This window comes from Bombina bombina, chromosome 7 (assembly GCF_027579735.1).
Source record: "Bombina bombina isolate aBomBom1 chromosome 7, aBomBom1.pri, whole genome shotgun sequence".
In the NCBI taxonomy this organism is placed as follows: Eukaryota; Metazoa; Chordata; class Amphibia; order Anura; family Bombinatoridae; genus Bombina; species Bombina bombina.
Window position 1 is genome coordinate 274,856,100 of NC_069505.1, and position 25,690 is coordinate 274,881,789.

At 39.0% G+C, this 25,690-nt stretch overlaps 1 protein-coding gene across 2 annotated transcripts in view; it reads left to right on the forward strand.

Annotated features, from left to right (window-relative positions):
* SRGAP3 (SLIT-ROBO Rho GTPase activating protein 3) overlaps window positions 1-25,243 on the forward strand; it is a 206,987-nt gene extending 181,744 nt beyond the window's left edge. For both annotated transcript variants that reach the window (XM_053720777.1, XM_053720778.1), the window contains exons 17-22: window positions 108-335; window positions 14,475-14,554; window positions 15,750-15,930; window positions 16,201-16,350; window positions 20,575-20,902; window positions 21,129-25,243. In XM_053720777.1, coding sequence (XP_053576752.1) covers window positions 108-335; window positions 14,475-14,554; window positions 15,750-15,930; window positions 16,201-16,350; window positions 20,575-20,902; window positions 21,129-21,545 — 1,384 coding nt within the window. In that variant the 3' untranslated portion in view covers window positions 21,546-25,243. The remainder of the gene's footprint in view (window positions 1-107; window positions 336-14,474; window positions 14,555-15,749; window positions 15,931-16,200; window positions 16,351-20,574; window positions 20,903-21,128) is intronic.
* The last annotated feature ends 447 nt before the right edge of the window (window positions 25,244-25,690 follow it).

The following is a 25,690-nucleotide window of genomic DNA, read 5'->3' on the forward strand; positions in this document are numbered from 1 at the left end:
TTGAAGGGGTGTATTCTGCATAACTACTGAGGCTTTGGGGTGATTTACTTGACGAAGTTGCATTTATGAAATACATTTTATTGTAACATCACATCTATTTCCTACAGTCTATCCCAGTATAGTGATGAGAACATGATGGATCCTTACAATTTGGCTATTTGCTTTGGACCAACATTAATGCCAATCCCAGATGGACAAGACCCTGTGGCGTGCCAGGCTCATGTCAACGAGGTCATAAAGAGCATCATTGTGAACCATGAATTTATCTTCCCAACACACCGTGAGCTGGAGGGTCCCGTTTATGAGAAGTGCATGACTGGGGGCGAGGAGTACTGGTAAGGGCGCTCAGTTTGCATACACCATTCTTATACAAAGCTTAACTGTACCACAGGGTAAGTGTACTATTAGAGTAATCTTTCTATATGGCATACCTCCATAGGAAAATCAATGATTACTAGGGTGATTAAATAACTCAGGGTATATGGGGTCAATGTGTACGAGTAACTGGTAAATCCCAGGTGGTTAAAATGTGCATAAATGCGAGTACTGTAATGTTGCAACCAATGCTTAGCTATTAATAATCAAATATAATCCATGAAGGATTATCCACACTTATAACACCTAGCAGGAACGATGCATAGTAATAATATGTGGTTAAGCAAATTCTATTCAGTTCTAGCATTAATTCAGTATCAGTCATTAAATACATTTAGCGTACCTAACTGTAGTGAACCCGAAGATAGCCACCTTTTATTTAAAACCTAAGGTACATAAAAACCAACAAAATTCTCCAGGTAGACCCATAGTCTCGGGAATTGGTTGCCTGACAGAAAAGGCATGCCAATACGTTGATTATCGACTACGTCCAAGACACCATGCAAGTGCTTCAAAGACTGGAAAATGTGAACCTGCATGAAAGTACATGGTTAGTTACCACTGATGTGGAATCGTTATATACATCCATTGACCATCAGAAGGGTATCCAAGCAGTGAAATACTTTCTGGAATTGAAATCCGTAGAAGATGCAGATGACAATTTTGTCATTAAACTGTTAGATTTTATTCTACAGTATAACTTTTTCCTATTTGATAACAGATTCTACCTACAAACCCGTGGAACAGCCATGGGGACAGCATGTGCCCCCACCTATGCTAATTTATTTCTAGGCTAGTGGGAGGCAGAACATTTATTTACAGATTTAAATACAACATACACGGATAAGATCCCTCTGTGGCTGCGCTTTATCAATGATATTTTTTTAATTTTGGGAAGGGACCTATGGAGAACTACAAGAATTCCTAAGTATACTAAAGCGCAACAATTTAAATATCAAATTGACATATGAGGCCAACCAAACTGAAATTAATTTCTTAGATTTAACGATTCACAAGGACTGCCATGGTAACATCAACACGGACCTGTATAGGAAACAAACAGCAACTAACAGTTTACTATACAGTACTAGTGCCCAGGAACCATCAGAGGATTACCCATGGGAGAATTCTTAAGAGTTTGTAGACACTGCTCTAATGAGGAAACCTTTAAACTAAGAGCTGCTGAACTGGAACTGAGGTTAATCCACCGGGGATATAGCGAAAGGTGCATCAAGAAAGCGAAATACAGAGCGTTACACACAAATAGTGGAGAATTACTATATAAAAAGATCCCAAAATTCCAAGATTAATTCTGGCATACAATACGCAAACTGCGCAAATAATCAACATCATAAAGAAACATTGGAACATCCTGATGACGAACAGAAGTTTAAAAGTGAGTCTGGGGACAGACCAGCAATTGGGTATAGAAGAACAAAAAATTTGAAGGACTTGACCAGTAGTAGCCACCTACAAAGAAACAAAACTAAATCTGCATTCAACCCTGGAACCTTTAAGTGTGGAAATTGCAGCACATGTAAATATGTTGTAAAAACAAGCAAAATCATTGATAGATTTGGAAAAGAAAACATAATTAAAAGATACATTAGCTGCAACACAGAGGGTGTAATGTACGCATTACTCTGTAGATGTAATAAACTATATATTGGGATGACGACACGCAAATTGAGACTCAGAGTAATGGAGCATTTAAGAAATATTAAGATCAAACAAATGGGAAAACGCTAACAAGTGTTGCTTCTCATTTTTTGTCATTTCATAATTCTAATAGAGACGAACTACAATGTTGGGGTATAGAGAAGGTTAGTCTCTGCATAAGAGGGGGAGACCTAGAAATGGCTCTCCTGAAAGTAGAAAGCAGATGGATCTATCTGTTAACTACAGTCGATCCCTTTGGAATGAATGAACAGAATAATTACTATGTATTTCTGTAAAGAAAATAATTTTTTAACAGAAAACATATTATTTTAATTAAGTATACCGAATGTAGGAACCAACATGGTAACATAGTCATCCTAACTCAGAAAGAGAGAACTATTACAAGAACATGGGTGTAGGTAGTTTTTTATCCTCCAACATAGGAAGAACCCTACTGAAATCCTTAGATACAAGTGGAGGACCATCTCGGTATATTTCACATACAATATCACTTTTTTTTTTTATAGACCTTTGTGCATATACACAATATTATTAGAATACACTTCTTATTCTCCTTTTTTTCCACACACTATACACTGAGTAATTGTAATTTATAATTTTATTATAGTACATGCACTTTGTTTTCTTCATTTTAATTTAGGCACAATTTGTTAGCCGGGGTATATAATCAACTCTGATTGTTAGGAGATAACCACACTGCAGTAGCAAGAGTAAACTGTTGGATGTTTTACTCTTTAATTCGGAAATGATCACAATATCATTTATTATCATAATTTTATATATATCCAAGTTTTCACATTGATTAATGATAATATTGATTATCAATATCATATACACGTTTTTTGGCATATAATCATTTGATTACCAAATACCACACACACGCTCTTGGCACATAATTATTTGTCACATATGTTTTAAATGTACACTATGCACCTTAGTTCACAGAATGGTCATACACTTATTTAATTTAATGTAATTAATTAATTATTATTATACTTTTTTTAGTTTATGCTGTTAAATGTCAAATACCATAGGTGTTCTTAGTACTATGCAATATCACAAGGGTTTTTTTCCCCCAATGTATAATATGTTACCATATACATATTTGTTATCCTTAATTTCTTTCATGTAATTAGCAAGAGTCCATGAGCTAGTGACGTATGGGATATACATTCCTACCAGGAGGGGCAAAGTTTCCCAAACCTCAAAATGCCTACAAATACACCCCTCACCACACCCACAATTCAGTTTTTACAAACTTTGCCTCCCGTGGAGGTGGTGACGTAAGTTTGTGCTAGATTCTATGTTGATATGCGCTTCGCAGCAGGCTGGAGCCCGGTTTTCCTCTCAGTGTGCAGTGAATGTCAGAGGGATGTGAAGAGAGTATTGCCTATTTAAATTCAATGGTCTCCTTCTACGGGATCTATTTCATAGGTTCTCTGTTATCGGTCGTAGAGATTCATCTCTTACCTCCCTTTTCAGATCGATGATATACTCTTATGTACCATTACCTCTACTGATTCTCGTTTCAGTACTGGTTTGGCTATCTACTATATGTAGATGAGTGTCCTGGGGTAAGTAAATCTTATTTTTTGTGACACTCTAAGCTATGGTTGGGCACTTTATTTATAAAGTTCTAAATATGTCTTTAAACTTATATTTGCCATGATTCAGGATGATCAATATTCCTTATTTCAGACAGTCAGTTTCATTATTTGGGATAATGCATATGAATAATCATTTTTTTCTTACCTTAAAAATTGTTTCTATTGACTTTTTTTTCCCTGTGGGCTGTTAGGCTCGCTGGGGCTGAAAATGCTTCAATTTATTGCGTCATTCTTGGCGCGACTTTTTTGGCGCAAAAAAATTCTGTTTGTGATTTCCGGCGTCAAACTTGACGCCGGAAGTTGTTCGTGTTTGCGTCATTTTTTTGACGTTTTGCGCCAAAAATGTCGGCGTCACCGGATGTGGCGTCATTCTTGGCGCCAAAAATTTTTAGGCGCCAATAATGTGGGCGGCTTTTTTGGCGCTAAAAAATGTGGGCGTCATTCTTGTCTCCACCTTTTTTTCACATTATTTCAGTCTCATTCTTCATTGCTTCTGGTTGCTAGAGGCTTGTTCATTGGCATTTTTTTCCCATTCCTGAAACTGTCATTTAAGGAATTTGATAAATTTTGCTTTATATGTTGTTTTTTCTTTTACATATTGCAAGATGTCTCACATTGACCCTGGATCAGAATCTACTTCTGGAAAGACGCTGCCTGATGCTGGTTCTACCAAAGTTAAGTGCATTTGTTGTAAACTTGTGGTAACTGTTCCTCCGGCTGTAGTTTGTGATGAATGTCATGATAAGCTTGCTAATGCAGATAGTATTTCCATTAGTAATATACCATTACCTGTTGCTGTTCCTTCAACATCTAATACCCAGGATGTTCCTGTTAATATAAAAGAATTTGTTTCAAAATCTATTAGGAAGGCTATGTCTGTTATTCCTCCTTCCAGTAAACGTAAAAGGTCTTTTAAAGCTTCTCATTTTTCAGATGAATTTTTAAATGACCGTCATCATTCTGATTTGTCTATTTCTGATGAGGATATTTCTGGTTCAGAGGATTCTGTCTCAGATATTGACACTGATAAATCTTCATATTTATTTAAAATGGAATTTATTCGCTCTTTACTTAAAGAGGTTTTAATCGCATTAGAGATGGAGGATTCTAGTCCTCTTGATACTAAATCTACTAAGCGTTTAAATTCGGTTTTTAAACCTCCTATAGTTATTCCAGAAGTTTTTCCTGTCCCTGATGCTATTTCTGAAGTAATTTCTAGGGAATGGAATAATCTGGGTACTTCTTTTACTCCTTCTCAAAGGTTTAAGAAATTGTATCCTGCGCCATCTGACAGGTTAGAGTTTTGGGACAAAATCCCTAAGGTTGATGGGGCTATCTCTACTCTTGCTAAACGTACTACTATTCCTACAGCAGATAGTACTTCCTTTAAGGATCCTTTAGATAGGAAGATTGAATCCTTTCTAAGGAAGGCTTATTTATGTTCAGGTAATTTTCTTAGACCTGCTATTTCTTTGGCTGATGTTGCTGCCGCTTCCACTTTTTGGTTGGAGGCTTTAGCACAACAAGTATCAGACCATAATGCTCATAGCATTGTTAAACTTCTTCAACATGCTAATAACTTTATTTGTGATGCCATCTTTGATATCATTAGAGTTGATGTCAGGTATATGTCTTTAGCTATTTTAGCTAGAAGAGCTTTATGGCTTAAAACTTGGAATGCAGATATGTCTTCTAAGTCAACTTTGCTTTCTCTTTCTTTCCAAGGTATTCAATTATTTGGTTCTCAGTTGGATTCTATTATTTCAACTGTTACCGGGGGGAAAGGAACTTTTTTGCCTCAGGACAAAAAATCTAAAGGTAAATATAGGGCTGCTAATCGTTTTCGTTCCTTTCGTCAGAATAAGGAACAGAAGCCTGATCCTTCCCCTAAAGGAACGGTTTCTGTTTGGAAACCTTCTCCAATCTGGAATAAATCCAAGCCTTTTAGAAAGTCGAAACCAGCTCCCAAGTCCACATGAAGGTGCGGCCCTCATTCCAGCACAGCTGGTAGGGGGCAGGTTACGATTTTTCAAAGACATTTGGATCAATTCGATTCACAGTCTTTGGATTCAGAGCATTGTTTCACAAGGGTACAGAATAGGTTTCAAGGTTAGGCCGCCTGCGAAGAGATTTTTTCTCTCTCGCATTCCAATAAATCCAGTGAAGGCTCAAGCATTTCTGAAATGTGTTTCAGATCTCGAGTTGGCTGGGGTAATTGTGCCAGTTCCAGTTCTGGAACAGGGTCTGGGTTTTTACTCAAATCTATTCATTGTACCAAAGAAGGAGAATTCCTTCAGACCAGTTCTGGATTTAAAGATATTGAATCGTTATGTAAGGATACCAACATTCAAAATGGTAACTATAAGGACTATTCTGCCTTTTGTTCAGCAAGGGCATTATATGTCCACAATAGATTTACAGGATGCATATCTTCATATTCCGATTCATCCAGATCACTTCCAGTTTCTGAGATTCTCTTTTCTAGACAAGCATTACCAGTTTGTGGCCCTTCCGTTTGGCCTAGCAACAGCTCCAAGGATCTTTTCAAAGGTTCTTGGTGCCCTTCTTTCTGTAATCAGAGAACAGGGTATTGCGGTATTTCCTTATTTGGACGATATCTTGGTACTTGCTCAGTCTTCACGTTCTGCAGAATCTCATACGAATCAACTTGTGTCGTTTCTTCAAAGACATGGTTGGAGGATCAATTTACCAAAGAGTTTGTTGATTCCTCAGACAAAGGTAACCTTTTTGGGTTTTCTAATAGATTCAGTGTCCATGACCTTGTCTCTAACAGAAACGAGACGTCTGAAATTGGTTTCAGCCTGTCGAAACCTCCAGTCTCAATCATTCCCTTCTGTAGCTTTATGCATGGAAATTCTAGGTCTCATGACTGCTGCATCGGACGCGATCCCCTTTGCTCGTTTTCACATGCGACCTCTTCAACTTTGTATGCTGAACCAATGGTGCAGGGATTTTACAAAGATATCACAATTAATATCCTTAAATCCCAATGTACAACACTCTCTGACGTGGTGGATAGATCACCAACGTTTAGTCCAAGGGGCTTCTTTTGTTCGTCCAACCTGGACTGGGATCTCAACAGATGCGAGTCTGTCAGGTTGGGGAGCTGTATGGGGATCTCTGACAGTGCAGGGGGTTTGGGAATCTCAGGAGGCGAGATTACCAATCAATATTTTGGAACTCCGTGTGATTTTCAGAGCTCTTCAGTTCTGGCCTCTTCTGAAGAGAGAATCGTTTATTTGTTTTCAGACAGACAATGTCACAACCGTGGCATATGTCAATCATCAGGGTGGGACTCACAGTCCTCAGGCTATGATAGAAGTATCTCGGATACTTGTATGGGCGGAATCCAGCTCCTGTCTAATTTCTGCAGTTCACATCCCAGGTGTAGACATTTGGGAAGCGGATTATCTCAGTCGCCAGACGTTACATCCGGGCGAATGGTCCCTTCACCCAGAGGTATTTCTTCAGATTGTTCAAATCTGGGGACTTCCAGAAATAGATCTGATGGCCTCTCATCTAAACAAGAAACTTCCCAGGTATCTGTCCAGATCCAGGGATCCTCAGGCGGAGGCAGTGGATGCGTTGTCGCTTCCTTGGAATTATCATCCTGCCTATATCTTTCCGCCTCTAGTTCTTCTTCCAAAAGTGATTTCCAAAATTCTAATGGAACGTTCGTTTGTACTGCTGGTGGCTCCAGCATGGCCTCACAGGTTTTGGTATGCAGATCTCATTCGGATGGCCAGTTGCCAACCTTGGACTCTTCCGTTAAGACCAGACCTTCTATCTCAAGGCCCTTTCTTCCATCAGGATCTCAAATAATTAAATTTGAAGGTATGGAAATTGAAAGCTTGATTCTTAGTCATAGAGGTTTCTCTGACTCAGTAATTAATACTATGTTACAGGCTCGTAAATCTGTGTCTAGAAGGATTTATTATCGAGTCTGGAAGACTTACATTTCTTGGTGTTCTTCTCATAAATTATCCTGGCATTCTTTTAGAATTCCTAGAATTTTACAGTTTCTTCAGGATGGTTTGGATAAAGGTTTGTCTGCAAGTTCCTTAAAAGGTCAAATCTCTGCTCTTTCTGTTCTTTTTCACAGAAAGATTGCTAATCTTCCTGATATTCATTGTTTTGTACAGGCTTTGGTTCGTATCAAGCCTGTCATTAAGTCAATCTCTCCTCCTTGGAGTCTTAATTTGGTTCTGAGGGCTTTACAAGCCCCTCCGTTTGAACCTATGCATTCTCTGGACATTAAATTACTTTCTTGGAAAGTTCTGTTCCTTTTGGCTATCTCTTCTGCTAGAAGAGTTTCTGAGTTATCTGCTCTTTCTTGTGAATCTCCTTTTCTGATTTTTCATCAGGATAAGGCAGTGTTGCGGACTTATTTTAAATTTTTACCTAAGGTTGTGAACTCTAACAACATTAGTAGAGAAATTATTGTTCCTTCTTTGTGTCCTAATCCTACGAGTTCAAAGGAGAGATCTTTACATTCTTTGGATGTAGTAAGAGCTTTGAAATATTATGTTGAAGCTACTGAAGATTTTAGAAAGACTTCTAGTCTATTTGTTATCTTTTCTGGGTCCAGAAAAGGTCAGAAGGCCTCCGCCATTTCTTTGGCGTCTTGGTTAAAGTCTTTGATTCATCATGCTTATGTAGAGTCGGGTAATTCCCCGCCTCAAAGAATTACGGCTCATTCTACTAGGTCAGTTTCTACTTCCTGGGCGTTTAGGAATGAAGCTTCTGTTGATCAGATTTGCAAAGCAGCAACTTGGTCTTCTTTGCATACTTTTACTAAATTCTACCATTTTGATGTGTTTTCTTCTTCTGAAGCAGTTTTTGGTAGAAAAGTAATTCAGGCAGCTGTTTCAGTTTGATTCTTCTGCTTATAATTTCAGTTTTTTTCATTATTAAGATTAAAACTTTTGTTTTGGGTTGTGGATTATTATTTTTCAGCGGAATTGTCTGTCTTTATTTTATCCCTCCCTCTCTAGTGACTCTTGCGTGGAAATTCCACATCTTGGGTATTTATTATCCCATACGTCACTAGCTCATGGACTCTTGCTAATTACATGAAAGAAAACATAATTTATGTAAGAACTTACCTGATAAATTCATTTCTTTCATATTAGCAAGAGTCCATGAGGCCCACCTTTTTTTGTGGTGGTTATGATTTTTTTGTATAAAGCACAATTATTCCAATTCCTTATTTTGATGCTTTCGCTCCTTTCTTATCACCCCACTTCTTGGCTATTCGTTAAACTGAATTGTGGGTGTGGTGAGGGGTGTATTTGTAGGCATTTTGAGGTTTGGGAAACTTTGCCCCTCCTGGTAGGAATGTATATCCCATACGTCACTAGCTCATGGACTCTTGCTAATATGAAAGAAATTAATTTATCAGGTAAGTTCTTACATAAATTATGTTTTTCCGATATAATAACAGTTTTTATTATCTGTATTATTTTCATAAATTCAGAGGCAGATGTATACTGAATAACGTTATTTAGATTCTGTTATATTTGTCAATTAAATATCTGACAATTTTCTATCTTGATATCTGTAGATATCTAAACAATTGGCAACTTAAAATTTAACTGTAGAATCTATACCCCCAGAGTCTCCGCTCATAATAATATGAACAACAAGTCATAGCGGTATTTGGAAATGCGGGTATATACCACCTTAATGACCGGCATCTTACGTCACTAATGATTAATGGAATCCTTATCCAATTGGAAATCAGGAGGTGGTACTTCCGGTAGTTGATAGAGTTTAAATTCTGTCACAATCGACTTAAAGTGAATGTAAATTTTGATACTAAAGTGCCCGGTTTTTAAAACTTTGATTAAAAACAGGGGCACTTTAATTCATCAATATTTGAATTTCACTCCTGTTGTGAAAATAAACTTACCTTTTAATCTTCACAGCAGCTCCAGCTTCCTCCACCTGTTTCAAAGCCTCTTCCTGGGTCTAAAATGAGGTATCTGGCTTCCTCCAATCACAGCAGTGAATCAGACACTGAATCCCCGGGGGGGAATCTGTGATTGGAGGATGACCTATCAATCATTTCTGACATCAGAAATGGCTTGTGAGACCGGAGAAAGCTGTAGCTGCTGTGAAGATTAAAAGGTAAGTTTTTTGTCACAACAGGAATGAAATGTAAATTTTGATGAATTAAAGTGCCCCTGTTTTTAATCAAAGTTTTAAAAACCGGGCACTTAAACATCAAAATTTACATTCACTTTAACTTTAATATAAAATTAAATTGTTGGCTACCGCTCGCTGTAGCACGGGAGATAAGGGGAATCACCTATTTACTAGTTGAATTGGGCCTAGCTCGGTCGAATCCGCTCAGGGCACCTTATTTATCAGTGGCAGAAATAAAATTTGTAGTGACTGCTGCACTCAATATAGGCATTTATGTATGCAAATATTGGTATCAAGTGACAATATTAACTGTAAGAACTTTTGATAAGTACAGCAGTCACTTAAGGGAGTGCTTCTCATATAGTATAAACAACTGAGAAATCATCGTAATACAGAACATTGTAACAATATATGTACTACCAATCTATTAATGTGGGTCAATGTTGATGAGTTGACGTATGAAACTGCAATAGTGTTTCAGTTCAAATATATGCTGAAAAATATGCATTAACTTGTGGGTTAATTGTTATACATAACACAATATTTAGTACAGTGTGTATGTGATACATATGAGTGAAAGTAAAACGCTAGATGTATTTAATGATTGATACTGAATTCATGCTTGCCAAATAACAAGGTAAAGCTATATTCAAGGTATTCCTGGCATAAACCTATATAGATATGATTGCTACAGGGGAGTAACTAACACGTTATGTAAGCGAGTATTTGCCAAGTCCACAGTGAACAGCAATTATACTGGTGTGATTCGGTTCATCTAGCAGTTGATCCATCTCATATTAATCCACTATTGGACTATTGTTACTGGCTAAATATCTAGCAACAACAATATTGGAACCTAGGAATAGAATTTGCTTAACCACATATTATTAGCATGCATCGTTCATGCTAGGTGCTATACATGTGGATAGTCCTTCATGGATTATATTTGATTATTAATAGCTAAGTATTGGTTGCAACATTACAGCACTCGCCTTTATGCACATTTTAACCACCTGGGATTTACCAGTCACTCGTACACATTGACCCCATATACCCCAAGTTATTTAATCACCCTAGTAATCATTGATTTTCCTAGGGAGGTATGCCATATGGCAAGATTACTCTAATAGTACATATACCCTGTGGTACAGTTATTTATATAGGCTGGAATTCATTATTATCTCCCACAGGATAATATTGTGTATCATTAGGTCTCATCCCCTTTTAATTGTTTTTATTGTTTGTCTACCCATTTTTATACCATTTAAATTAAAGGTTATGTTTTATGTACACTTGTGTACCCTTCCTATTCTCCAAGTCTGGGCATAGAGTGCTAGAATTGCATTCTTTTTAGTGGTTATTCTCTTCTTTGTCCACATACTTTTTTGTACTATTCTTATACAGTCACAGAAAATTCTAGCTACATTGTGAAATGCATTTGGTCATTTTTCATATATGCACAGTATATATCAGTTATCAAGCTCTGCATTGCAAAAGGGGTGTATACAAAAATGAATGTTTAAAAAATGTTTCAAAATATAATTTTGATAGCAAAATAGTTTTCACAACCCAGGGAACCACCCTTTAAAAAGGTCTTGGTTGGACTATTGTAACACTGCTTATAGTTTCAAACCTACTATTACTGAATTATTTAAAGGGACAGGAAACCCCAATTTTCTTCTTAAATGGAAAGGGTCCACAGCTGCATTCATTACTTTTGGGAAATAAGAACCTGGCCACCAGGAGGAGGCAAAGACAACCCAGCCAAAGGCTTAAATACTCCTCCCACTCCCCACATCCCCGTCATTCTTTGCCTTTCATCCCAGGACTGAGGGTATACTCTTCTTCTCGGGGGGCCTCGATCGAAGTTTGTGTTCCCCTTTTTAGGGTCCTGTGTGCAGGTCCGGGGACTTAGGTTGCCTGGAGCGTGCCCTCTGTCTGGGGGTTGCTTTTGCAGTCTGTTTCTTACTTGACTGCTTCTTCTTCCTCGCAAGTATCCTCTGTGTCGTCCTGTTATGGATTCTGTGTTTTCAAACTTGGGATTCTCTCCTGGGTGCATTACACACTTTTTCATGGTCGAATGCCTTGCTATTCTTGACACTGGGAGGACTTTGCCTTTTCAGTTGCAATCTGTACTTGCAGGATGTTGATGAGACGTCTGTTCTGTCTCTGTGCCCGGTCTTATCCCGGATTTCTCTTGGTATAGGCGTGGCCTCCTTCCCTTGTTTGGGCCCCTTTGGGCCTCTGTGAGCTGAACTCACTCGTGGAGGTGTTCTTTTTTGTATTAGGGGACCTTTCGGTTTCCTTGGTTCTCCCTTGCCTTGTTCCCTTGGGGGTTTCGGCTGGTGTCTCCTTCATTTGTGGAGATAAGCAGTGGAGGACTGTTTGTTGGGTGACGGTGTCTCCTGGAGGACTGTTGGCTCAGTCGAGTCCGTTTGCGGTCTCTAGTTTGGCTTCTGGACTAACTGCAAGTCAGTGTCATTGGGGCTTTTTCCTTTTCAAAATTTCTCTGCTTCGGACGAAGCAGTGTTTTTTCTTGGGTAGAGGTTCAGGCTTGGTGCCCTCAGTATGGCTGCCTATGTACCCTCCCGTCGTGGTATTCAGTGTCCTCTATAGCTTGGGTATCGTTTTCCCATAAGTAATGAATGCAGCTGTGGACTCTTTCCATTTAAGAAGAAAAACATAAATTATTCCTACCTGATCATTTCCTTTTCTTCTTATGGAAAGAGTCCACAGCTCCCCACCCGTAATTTTATGTGGGGCATCCTGATATTCTTCTAGCACCTTTCACCTTGGTATTTCTTCTACTGTTCCTTGTTCCTCGGCAGAATGACTGGGGGATGAGGGGATTGGGAGGAGTATTTAAGCCTTTGGCTGGGGTGTCTTTGCCTCTTCCTGGTGGCCAGGTTCTTATTTCCCAAAAGTAATGAATGCAGCTGTGGACTCTTTCCATCAGAAGAATAGGAAATGATCAGGTAAGCATAATTTATGTTTTTTTATTTTATGATTCAGACAGAAAATACAATTTTAAGCAACTTTCCAATTTATTTCTGTATTCAAATTTGCTTAATTCTCTTGGTATCCTTTGTTGAAGAGTAAACTCAGGCTCAGCAATGGACTCCTAGAAGCTAGCTTAACACATTAGGTTAGGACAGGAGATGTATGTGCAGCCACCAATTGGCAGCTAGCTCCCTGTAGTGCATTGCTGTTCCTGAGCGTACCTAGATATGCTTTCAACAAAGGATACAAAGAAAACTAAACAAATTATATAATACAAGTGAATTTCAAGTTATTTAAAATTGCATGTCCCTTTAATATGTTAGACAATATTATTATTCCACTGTTGCATATAACTATGTGTTTAAACTTGCAAAGTAAATTGTATGCTATCTGATCCATTTAATTTTTACTTTAATTTACTGATATACTAAATCCAGTATAAATGTATTACTGTTTGGTTTATTTATTAAAGGGACAGTATACACCATTTTTTGTTATAACTGCATGTAATAGACACTAGTATAAAGAAGAATATACACAGATACTGATCCAAAAATCCAGTATAAAACCTCTTAAAAAACTGAATTAGAAGCTTCCAGTTTAGCTCTGTTGGTGAGGTTAGGCTGGGAAACCCAGTGAAAGAGGCTGGGAAAACAAAGAGCAGACACCCCCTCCCCTTCCCTGCATATGAAAAGACAGATTATACGAACAGGAGCCACAGAAATCTGTAGACATCAGTATGCATCTAAAACTTTGGGGCTTGGTTACAAGTCTGAAAATCAGCACAATGTTATTAAAAAATAAGCAAAACTATACATAGTTACAAAAACACCCCCAGATGGGCTATATAAAAGGATCACCTACAAATCATTTATGCAAATAAAAATCTAGTGTACAATGTTCCTTTAATTGTGACATTATCATTTAGTGTATTCAAACCTCTATCCCCTTATCTGCCCTGCAAGTATCATTGTCTGTTTCAGGGTAAATAAAATCTCTCATATTTACAAGTTGCAGTTTTCCTTGTTTGTAGCAGCAGTTGGATTTCCTCTCTGTCACATAAGTTGGGGAATGTTTCTTGTAGAATGTTCCTAGCAATATTTTTTATTTATTTTTATACTTTTTATTTTAACCCACAATGTCTCTAATTTATCACTTGACTCATTCTATAAATCTTCCCAAGCCAAATGGTTTTTGTTGAGATATAAACTGAAAGTGCTCTTACAGTGTTTTAGTTTATATATCCAGTTATCATACCCTAATAATAACAGAATGGCAACAGTTTTCAATAAAGTGCAATCTATTCTTACATAAACAATTGTGAGCAAACATCAGAGAGGAAGACTATCTTGTGTTGCAAATAGTGTATGAAAGAGGAGTAGTGTTATATGGATAAGAATATATTGGACAACCTAGTTTTATAGCGGCACTGCCATGTAAAGAATGTTTGAATTCTGTTCTAAATTGATATTTCTTATTTTACTTCTATCCAAGCAAATACTGATTAGGTGACCAAACCAGGAGAGGCTATTTTTAGGTGTAGTTTGGTAATTAGACACATGCGTTGCATATTTTTTTCTTGTGTATATTGTAACTGTGTGGTGGATGCTGTAAAAGTTATTTGTCCATGTGTTCCTTTTATAGTGACAGCCCCCACAGTGAGCCAGGTGCTATTGATGAGTGTGAGCATGACAATGGCACAGAACCTCACACCAGTGATGAAGGTAAGTACACAAATACCACGTTATTCTAACTTCATATATACAACATAATGTTGTCTCCATCTAGTGGATAAATATGGAAATGCTCAACACTCTATGGCCCATATTTATCAAGCTCCGTACGGAGCTTGAAGGGCCGTGTTTCTGGCGAGTCTTCAGACTCGCCAGAAACACAAGTTATGAAGCAGCGGTCTAAAGACCGCTGCTCCATAACCCTGTCCGCCTGCTCTGAGCAGGCGGACAGGAATCGCCGGAAATCAACGCGATCGAGTACGATCGGGTTGATTGACACCTCCCTGCTGATTGGCCGCAAGTCAGCAGGGGGTGGCGTTGCACCAGCAGCTCTTGTGAGCTGCTGGTGCAATGTTAAATGTGGAGAGCGTATTGCTCTCTGCATTTAGCGAGGTGTTGCGGACCTGATCCTCACTGTCGGATCAGGTCCGCAAGACCTTTAATAAATAGGGGCCTATACATTGAATCTATGGCTATATATGACATGATGATCTGTTATTTAAAGAGAATTAACTCTCTTGAATCAAATAATGAAACTGACCATAGGAAAACCTTAAAAACTTAGGGGAAATTAATTTTATTGGCATTTTTAAGAAACCTCACACGCATTCAAAGAAGAATTTGTCTGTCTCCCAAACAAAGCGGTAGTTTGCAATGTTGTGAATAAAAATGTACTTACACTTTTAGATTACACATTTGTCTTCATATTTATCTTTTGAAGAGGTTTTAAAATGTCTCAAATATGTTAAATGAAAGACGGCTTCACTGGGTTCCAACTTGTCATTCAGTTTTTCATGGTCTGTAACCTGATAGTTTTCAGGGAATGTAGCTTAACAGTCCATATACCCCTTTTTACAGTTGTATTTTATGGTTCATCTTTATAGGGATAAGGGAATGGAAATGTCATAATTCAAATAGAGTTTATAGCTCTAAGATAATTTCTAGTTTACCTTTACAATAAAAAGCACCGCTTTCTCTTGGTATCCCATTGCATAAACTAAGCTGCTTTCTATGAGAGCATACTGAGCTTTCAACTAAGTTTCAACTAATGATATAAATAGAAGGAAGTACATTTGACAATAAAAGAAATTGAATTTTTTTTTTAATTGTAAAAATCAGAATCATGAAACTTTACATTTAATGTCCATGTTCCCTTTAATGACACATGTATGTTCTCTGCCCTTAGAGGTGGAGCAGATTGAAGCCATCGCTAAGTTTGATTATGTGGGACGTACTCCGCGAGAGTTGTCATTCAAGAAGGGAGCATCCTTGCTTCTGTACCACAGGGCATCTGAGGACTGGTGGGAGGGTCGTCATAACGGAGTGGACGGACTTATACCCCATCAGTACATTGTGGTCCAGGATCTGTAAGTCATATACAGGTCTCCATTCAAATAACTATTGGAGGTTGCCCTTCCTTGCATCTATATTCTTCTGTCCTGGCTACTACTTGTTGTGCCTTTTTTTTTTCTCTCTTTCATACTTGTTGGCCATCCCTTCTTGTCTCGTACTGGATAGCCTTTACTTCCACTTATTTTTATTGCTCTCCAACGTATCCATGATTCGCTACTCTGCTCTGTAACATTTACTGTTGTCTGCTTGTTGTGTCGCACATCACTGTAATCTTTTGTTCATAGTGATGACGCATTCTCAGACAGCCTGAGCCAGAAGGCAGACAGTGAGGCAAGCAGTGGTCCCCTCCTGGATGATAAAGCTTCCTCCAAGAATGACATCCAGTCTCCTACTGAGCACCTGCAAGAGTACAGCTTTCCTGGAATCTTGGGCAGGTACTGAATGACACTGGATATGGAGGCATTGATATGTGCCCAGTGTTAATTATCTATTTCAGTAGAAGTCATGATTAGAATATGGTCAGTCTGTGGTCACACAACTTATTTTGCCATTGTACTGTATTAAAGGGACATTAAAAACTAAATAAACCAACTAAATAAATGCAAGCTATATTGATGTACTCAAAGCAAAGATTAGCCTGAGAATAAAATACAGATTTTTGTTTTAACTTTATTAGTGGTTTAAATAGTTAAGAACCAAGTCTAAAGTTTTGTTCTCCATAAAGTAACAGGTACCTCCATGCTGTAACCATTGGTTCAAAAGACTATTTTATCTCTTCTGCTGAGGAAATAAGGGACAGTTAAATATGAGCTACTAAAGCACCAATCTCAGAGTGTTTAACGTCACTTTTATTCTAAACATAAAACCTCATTTTGTCCTCTAGTGGCAATAGATCTCAGGGTTCAAGTACTGAGCAACACTGAGTTATATATTACAAACCAAGTTAAGGTTTCCCATAGTTGCAGCTGAATGGTAAAAATAACACACTTCCTACAGGGCACAGTCACACACAACATTCTGATGTAGCAAAGAGGATGGAGCATTTTTGATGAATAAATGGTGAAAAAATGTGGCACATTATGTAGATTCTGTAGCCACTCCCATACTCTGGAATTTATAGTTGTACGGTAAGACTAATGTTCAGTGACACAAAGCACGTTTCTCACGCTATTCTACATCTCTTTAACATTACAAACATCTCTTGTCTTGAATTCACTACCTGACAACCATAGATGAGACCCACATCTACCATTCTGTGCTGCTCCCAACTAATCCATCCTAGTTTATTTCACACAAGTCAGCATATCCTAATACTTACACTTCTGAGCATCTCTGGAGGGTATCACTATAAATATATTTTTTCATAAACCTCTGATAAACACCTCTCCAAAGAAACCTGTGCTTCATCAGTTATATCTACTGTGTCCTCCAGCTCTGGATAGATCTAACACTCACCTTTACACATTATCATCTTATTTCAAATAAGTGGCCACCGTACTGTCATCCTGAATAAATCTTCCCTTGACCACAAATGTAACAATTTCCTGCTTCCCTGTCTAACAGCAGCAAGGTCCAAAGCCAACAGGTCAGATCGAAAACATAAACAACAATTCATTAGGCAGAAGAATAGTCAAGGTGAGAAGAAGAGACCATAAACCAGATAATCAATAGTAGAATAGACCACTTGAATATTACAGGAATTTTATCAAATGGGTACCCAATAATCTGATCCCATATGTAGGCATATGTATGTGTGACATGAAAGAACAGTGTATTAGAAATCATGTATGAAACTACTTAAAACAATTGTGGTGTCGCTACAGGGGGACAATGGGGGGGCCCCCCTAGGAAATGTCTCCCCCCCGTTTGCCCCCCCACCACCCGGGCTGCAGTATAGCTGATTTATTTTTAAAAAAAAAATGTTTTAATTACGATTGGGCCCTCCACCAAGTGGTCATCACATGACCACAATTGCACCCAATACCGGCACAGTCAGTCAGTGCAGTTGTTGGTGCACGTGACTACATGTGCTGACTAGTAAACTGGCCAGTAAACTGGCGGGCAGCGAAGCATGCGGGTGGGGTCGGGGAACAACGGTCTTGAGGACTTGAAGCCTGGAGTCTTGTCACTGTGCTGTGGCAAAGTGTGTCTGAGGATGCCAGTGATCTAGGTCTAGTCCACGACTCAGGAGGTGGGTAACACTGAAACAGACTGTGTATTTACGATTAAGAAGCATAATAACATTATGTGAAGTGAATAAGTAAAAATATATCTGCATAACATTTGCGGTACATTAATATTAAATCCGGTGTTAGTAATGTGATTGTATTACAACCACTCATCACATTGCTAATACCGGATTTAATAATAACTTATCTTTCTATGTAGATGGTCACTAATATAATCATTGTAATTGCCCGACTCCTGCTGCCCCCTCCCTTCATTGATAACTAAGAGAAGTCACTCAGGATGGTCCGATGGAATGGTTTTGTAGGCTGTGGGGGCGTGTGTCCGAGCCTGCACCATAGATAAAACAACATGTACATCAAACGGCCTCAGTGCAAGAGCGGTACATGCAGGGTCCTGTAAGGGGATACAGGCTATGACCCATCTGTGTAGTGTGTGTGTGTGTGTGAGAATATGTGTATGTTGTGTAGTGTGTGTGTGAATGTGTGTGCATACATGTATATGTCATATGTGTGTGTACATGTGTATGCTGTTTGTGTACATGTATATGTAGTATGTGTGTGCATGCATGTATATTTAGTATGTGTGTGAATGTGTGTGCATACATGTATATGTGTATGTGATGTAGTGTGTGAATGTGTGTGTGAATGTGTATGCTGTGTAGTGTGTGAATGTGTGTGTGTATATGTGTATGCTGTGTAGTGTGTGTGTGAATGTGTGTGCATACATGTATATGTAGTATGTGTGTGAATGTGTGTGCATACATGTATATGTAGTATGTGTGTGAATGTGTGTGCATACATGTATATGTCGTATGTGTGTGTACATGTGTATGCTGTTTGTGTACATGTATATGTAGTATGTGTGTGAATACATGTATATGTAGTATGTATGTGAATGTGTGTGCATTCATGTATATGTAGTATGTGTGTGAATACATGTGTGTGTGAATGTGTGTGCATACATGTATATGTCATATGTGTGTGTACATGTGTATGCTGTTTGTGTACATGTATGTAGTATGTATGTGAATGTGTGTGCATTCATGTACATGTGTATATGCTGTGTAGTGTGTGTATATGTGTATACTGTGTAGTGTGTAAATGTGTGTATATGTGTATGCTGTGTAGTGTGTGAATGTGTGTGTGTATTTGTGTATACTGTGTAGTGTGTGAATGTGTGTGTGTGTATATGTGTATGCTGTATAGTGTGTGAATGTGTATGCTGTGTAGTGTGTGCATATGTGTATGCTGTGTAGTGTGTGTGTGTGTGTGTGTGAATGTGTGTATACTGTGTAGTGTGTGTATGTATATATGTGTATGCTGTGTGAATGTGTGTGTATTTATTTATTTTCTAGTACATACCCTCACATTTAACAAAAATATCCTAAATTACACAAATTCCATCATGTATAACCTACAGTAGAGAATTTTTTTTTTCACTGTTTCAATAAAGTTTTACACTGACTACTAATTAAAGGGACAGGAAACCCAAACATTTTCTTTCATAATTCAGAGCAAGGGGTGTGATTTTAAAAAACTTTCTAACTTCTGTTATCTAATTTTCTTTGTATTCTTTGTTGAAAGTCATACCTAGGTAGGATCAGGAATATTAATGCACTACTGGGAGATAGGTGCTTATTGGTTTTTATTAAGATTTTTTGTGGCAGTAGCCTGGGGTTTAAAGGGCTCCACTAAATGTGAGCAATTGTTCTTCCAGCCCTCAGTATTACCCAACTGTCATATATACACACATAAACACTGGCATATACACTATAATTGACCCCTTTTCTTCAAGCCAAACCAGAACACTAACGGCAATCATAAAAAACTGTATAAAAAGGCTTAATCTGGATCACAACTTCATCATAAACCTGGACACATAATTCAAAACCCAAGCTGTCCGGGTCAATCCTGGACAGGTGGCAACTCATATATATACACACATAAAGACTGACATATACACACACATAAACACTGACATATAGACACACACACACATACACTGACTTATACACACACACATACACTGACATACACACATCTACAAAAAAATTGCAGCGCGACACTAGTGTTCGGATTTGGCTTGAAGAAAAGGTGGCAACCCTACACGAGGCAGCCGCCTAATTATTAGTGCCCCCCCCCCAGTTTTGACTGTTCTATCTTATGTGCCCCCCCCCCTATATTTTGTTCCTAGAGTCGCTATTTTCTAGTTCATACACTCACATTTAACAAAAGCAGCAGAAAAAGCAGCAAAGCTTTGTGTAATTATTATATATGCACTACCATTTCATCTCTGTCTATCATCAAGTGTTGTGGGAGATTAAAAAAGAGACTGTATCTATTTACTGTGCTTTACTATGTTTATAAGAGGCACCAGAGTATATAACATTTTTCTTTTTTTCTGCCTCCTTGATGCCACCAATATGTCCGTTTGATCTTCTTTTTAATTCTATCTCCTTTTTCTACTAGGGTGAGGCTGAGATCTGATGGAGCAGCTATACCCCGTAGAAGAAGTGGGGGAGACAACCATAGCCCACCACGACCTCTGGGTCCATGTATTGATACCCCTCCTCGGGCTGCTGCCTGTTCCAGTAGCCCCCATAAGCTGTCATTGAGCAGGGGGCGTGTGGACAGTCCAGAGAAAAGGAGAATGGCAACATTTGGAAGTGTAGGAAGTATAAATTATCCAGAGAGAAAGGGTTTGAATGATGGACTCTCCCTACGATCCGTTACTGGAGGCACACGGCACAGCAGCCTTGGAGACCACAAGGCCCTTGAGGCAGAAGCTCTCGCTGAGGTAAGAGGGCAAACTCGAGTTTCCTACTGCTTCAGAAAAGCCTTCAGGAAGCAAGTCTTACCTATATACATACTCTGCACAACAATTCAGTACTGTTAACAAATATTAGGCTAAGTTGGTCATAATCAGAGGAGGTTGCATAATATTAGCAGGACACAAAGGTATGGTTAGATAAGGGACTCATTTTTGTTGCATGTTTGTAATTTCCATTCTCTTTCTTTCTCAGGATATTGAGAAGACTATGAGCACAGCCCTGAATGAATTGCGGGAGTTAGAGAGGCAAAACACAGTCAAGCAGGCCCCTGATGTTGTACTGGACACTTTGGAACCCATGAAGAACCCTGCTTTAGGTGCCCCAAACTCAGAGCCTGTCAGCCCATTGCACACTATAATGATCCGAGACCCAGATGCAGCAATGAGGAGGAGTAGCTCCTCCACCACTGAGATGATGACCACTTTCAAGCCAGCTCTATCAGCACGCCTAACAGGAGCACAACTCCGACCTCCTCCTATAAGACCAGCCAGGCCAATGGTCCAACACAGATCTAGCAGCAGCAGCAGTTCTGGCATGGGGAGCCCAGCACTAACCCCCACAGAGAAATTGTTTCCCAGTAACAACTCTGAGAAGTCAGGGACCATGTAAATACCACAGACTAGCACAATGTGCATGAGATCCAGGCTGAGTGTGCCACACACCTTAGAAAAGTGGCAGAGTACAAGAGCTGAAGGACACAACTTTGCACTCAATTCTGTCCCTGTTTGTGCCACACGGGCTTCTCTCAGTCAAGTTTCTAACAAGTTGCACATTTTTACAAAGAACATACATGGAAACCACTTCTTCCAATACATACAGCTTGTGTATTTCACATAGGAGATCTCCCTGTTGTACACATCTCATATGGCGTCTCCTAGTCACTACTGATCGTGTCTTACATGGAATCCACCACTCTCACTGGGGAGCTTACACTCATGCATATATCTTTCTTTGATCTTCCACTCATTTATACATCTCACATAAGGTTTAACTCCCACACACATATAAAACAGTCTAGTCTATGGCTAGCGTCTCAACTGAAATCCGCCACTCATGTCTACATCAAACTGGAGATCTTATATGGATCATCCACTCATCCATACATCTCACAGAGGTTCTTGGAGTCTACCTCCCATGCACAGGTAATAAATGGAATCTCCCACTATGGCTACTGTGTCAACAAATTCACCATTTATGCCAACATCTCAGTAGAGTTATTCCACTTATGTATATATATTTTATGAATCTTCCATTCATCCATAGACCTCACAGAGGATCTTTCACTCATGCACTCTTCTTACATGGAGTCTGACTCCCATACATTATGGCAGGTGCCTCAACTAATATCCTCCACTCATGCCTTTATCTCAATAGGGATCTTTCATTCATGCATACATCTCATAGAGGATCTTCCACTTATGCACTCATCTCACAGAGGATCTTCCACTCATGCATACATCTCATAGAGGATCTTCCACTTAAGCACTCATCTCACAGAGGATCTTCCACTCAAGCACTCATCTCACAGAGGATCTTCCACTCATGCATACATCTCACAGAAAGATCTTTCACTATGCACTCATCTCACTTGGGATCTGCCTCCCATGCACGTCATAAATGAGATTTCCCATTATGGCTAGTATCACCACTGAAATCCACCAATCATGCCTACATCTCAATGTGCATCTTCCACTCATGCATATATCTTCAAGCAGAACTTCATGCATATGTTTCTCAGGGTATCTCCAATTCATGCACAAAATGCACATGGATATCCAACTCATGCATTAGCCTAAAATGGGAACATCCACTCATGCTTGCATCTCACATGAGTTGCTTCACTCCATTCACAAAACTCACTCCTGCCATTGCCTCAGATGGTATCCACAACTAATGGATTTTTCAAGGGGAACTTTCAGTCACACATACAACTTAAAGGGGATTTTCATACACGTATCTCATGGGATTCTTCAACTATGCTCTTGTCATAAAAAAAGTACCTTTATCTATGTTCTTGCCTTTCAATTTTCCCATCTTCTACCATCCAATAGGCCTTAAGTTGCACTGAGATTCTATGTTTGGTAAACATTTTCCTAGTTTCAGGGTTTCCATTCCGTTTTGCTCAGATTTCCCTATATCATTAACATTCTGTATAAAAACAAACAAACATGAAATACGAGGGAATTTGAGAAGCAGCACTCCAGTCCATTATCTGTTTATCTCTTAGTTTGATGGGACTTTTCTAAATAACCAGGAGTTCTCAGACTTTGAGATGGAGCCAGAATTGCAGAGAAGTGTCTATTTGCTGCTGTCTGAAGTTTTTGTGACTAATTCTGACCTTCCATATGGGGAGGCTGTTTTCTTTTATCCTGGGTGTAACTGGCTTGGAAAGGCTGAGGGCACCAGCTACTCATTCACCCTTGGAACGTGTTACTTTGTACAGAATTACCCAGATGTTAGCTAAGACATTAACCCTGTGTAGGCCAATGGCCAGGTGACTATAAATATATACATACCTACATATATATAGTAATTGAACCTGTATAGGATTATGTGAATTATGCTTGAAGTCAACCTATAAAAAGACTGTTTGTGCTGCCACTGGAAAGGATATATATAAATAGTATGAATAGCCCATATAAATCCCTTGCATTTACCTCAGCCTTTTGCCCTGTGCTTTTTCGAGTTTAAGTTACATTACATGAGAAAACGTAACACACATGCTCAGTTCTTCAAAAAATACATTATCTATGATTTGTCACACATATACATACATGTAGATACACAACATACACATACAATGTTCTTGCATAGCCACTGTTCTTTAACACATACACAATGATCTTCTACATATGTATATCCACCACTGCATTTGCACACAGGTACATATTGGTGATATACATATGTATATACACTGCACTTGCACACAGGTACATAGTGCTCTGATACATATGTATACACTGAACTCTAACACACATAGTTGCCTGATACACATGTATAGACATTGTGCTCTGATACACATTCTTATACATTGCACTTTGACACACATGTACATCATGGTATGATAAATTATATGGTGAAAGTATGTGGACACCTGACCATCACACCTATATGAGTTTGTTGTACTTCCCATTCCAAAACCATGGGTACTAATACCCCCCTTTGCGGCTGTAACAGCTGCAGCTTTTTGCAGTCAGGCACTGATTTTGGACATTGGGTATTCCAAATCATTCCAAAGGTGTTCAGTGAGGTTGAGGTCCGGGCTTTGAGCAGGCCACTTGAGTTCCTCTGCAACAATCTTGTCAAACCATGTCTTCATGGACCTTGCTTTGTGCAGAGGGGCACAGTTATGCTGGAACAGGAAAGATACTTCCCTAAACCATTTTGCCACAAAGTTGGAAGCACCCAATTGTCTAAAATGTCTTTGTATCCTGTAGCATTAAGATGATCCTTCACTGGAACTAAGGGGCCTAGCCCCAAACCTGACCATTATCCCTTCTCCACCAAACTTTACAGTAGGCACTATGTATTCCAGTAGGCAACATTCACCTGGCATTTGCCACACCCAGATTCTTCCATCAGACTGCCAGATAGTGACGCGAAGAGAACACGTTCCCACTACTCCAGAGGCCAGTGGTGGCATGATTTTAACACCACTACAACCTGCGCATTGCTCATGTTGATGTGAGGCTTGTGTACAGCTGCTCGGCCATGGAAACCCATTTCATGAACCTCTTGACTCGCAGTTCTTGTGCCGATGTTGCTTCCAGAGGCAGCGTGGAACTCTGTAGTAAGTGATGCAGCAGATGATAGGTGGTTGTTACACAATATGAGATTCAGCACTGTGAGTTTGTGTAGTCTACCACTTCATAACCGAGCTGTTGTTGTTCCTAGTCCCTTCTACGTCACAATAACAGCACAGTTGACTGAGGGAGATCTAGTAGGGCAGAAATTTCACAATCTTGTAACATTGCCACGTTTAAGGTCACGGAGCTCTTCAGTATGACCCACTGTGCTGCCAGTTTTTGTCTATGGAGCTGGATTTTATGCACCTGTTAACAATGTGTGACTGAAACACCTGAACTCAATAGTTAGGGGTGTCTGCATACTTTTGGCCATTTAGTGTGCACATGCACATACACTGTGCTTTTATACACATACACACCATGCTCTCACAATCGCATTATTCTCTGATACACATGTACTTTATGATCTGACATACCTGCATGTACGCTGCACTCCAATACACACACTCAGGGTCTACATTATAAAAAAGCTGTCACTGCACATTAAAGTTCCTTCTGCAATATTGTTTTCTATTTTTGATTTAACAGTGATGTTTTTAGTATATTGTTCTAAGTGCATTTACATAGCTTTGAAAGGGCTTTGCGGATATGTTTTCTGAGGGTGCCCACATCTTACAGCAAAAATTCAGTGCACTGCACATTGAGGCACACTAAGCACTGTGTACACTGCGCACAGATATACGCTGGGTCTGACAAACATACAGCGCACACTGGCACTTGTACATTTGCATTTTCTGACAAATACCCTGTGCTTTGGCACATACACATATCACCCGGTGTCTTCTACCTAAGGGTTGTTTTTGCCAAATTAAAACCCAGCAGGGTGACAATAATAGGAATTATAAGAATATACAACAAAATACCATATATAACAAAGACCATTCATTAATGTGTCAGACATCAGTGAATCAAGCTGAGCTCTTTCTAAGCACAAAATCAGAGTCACTG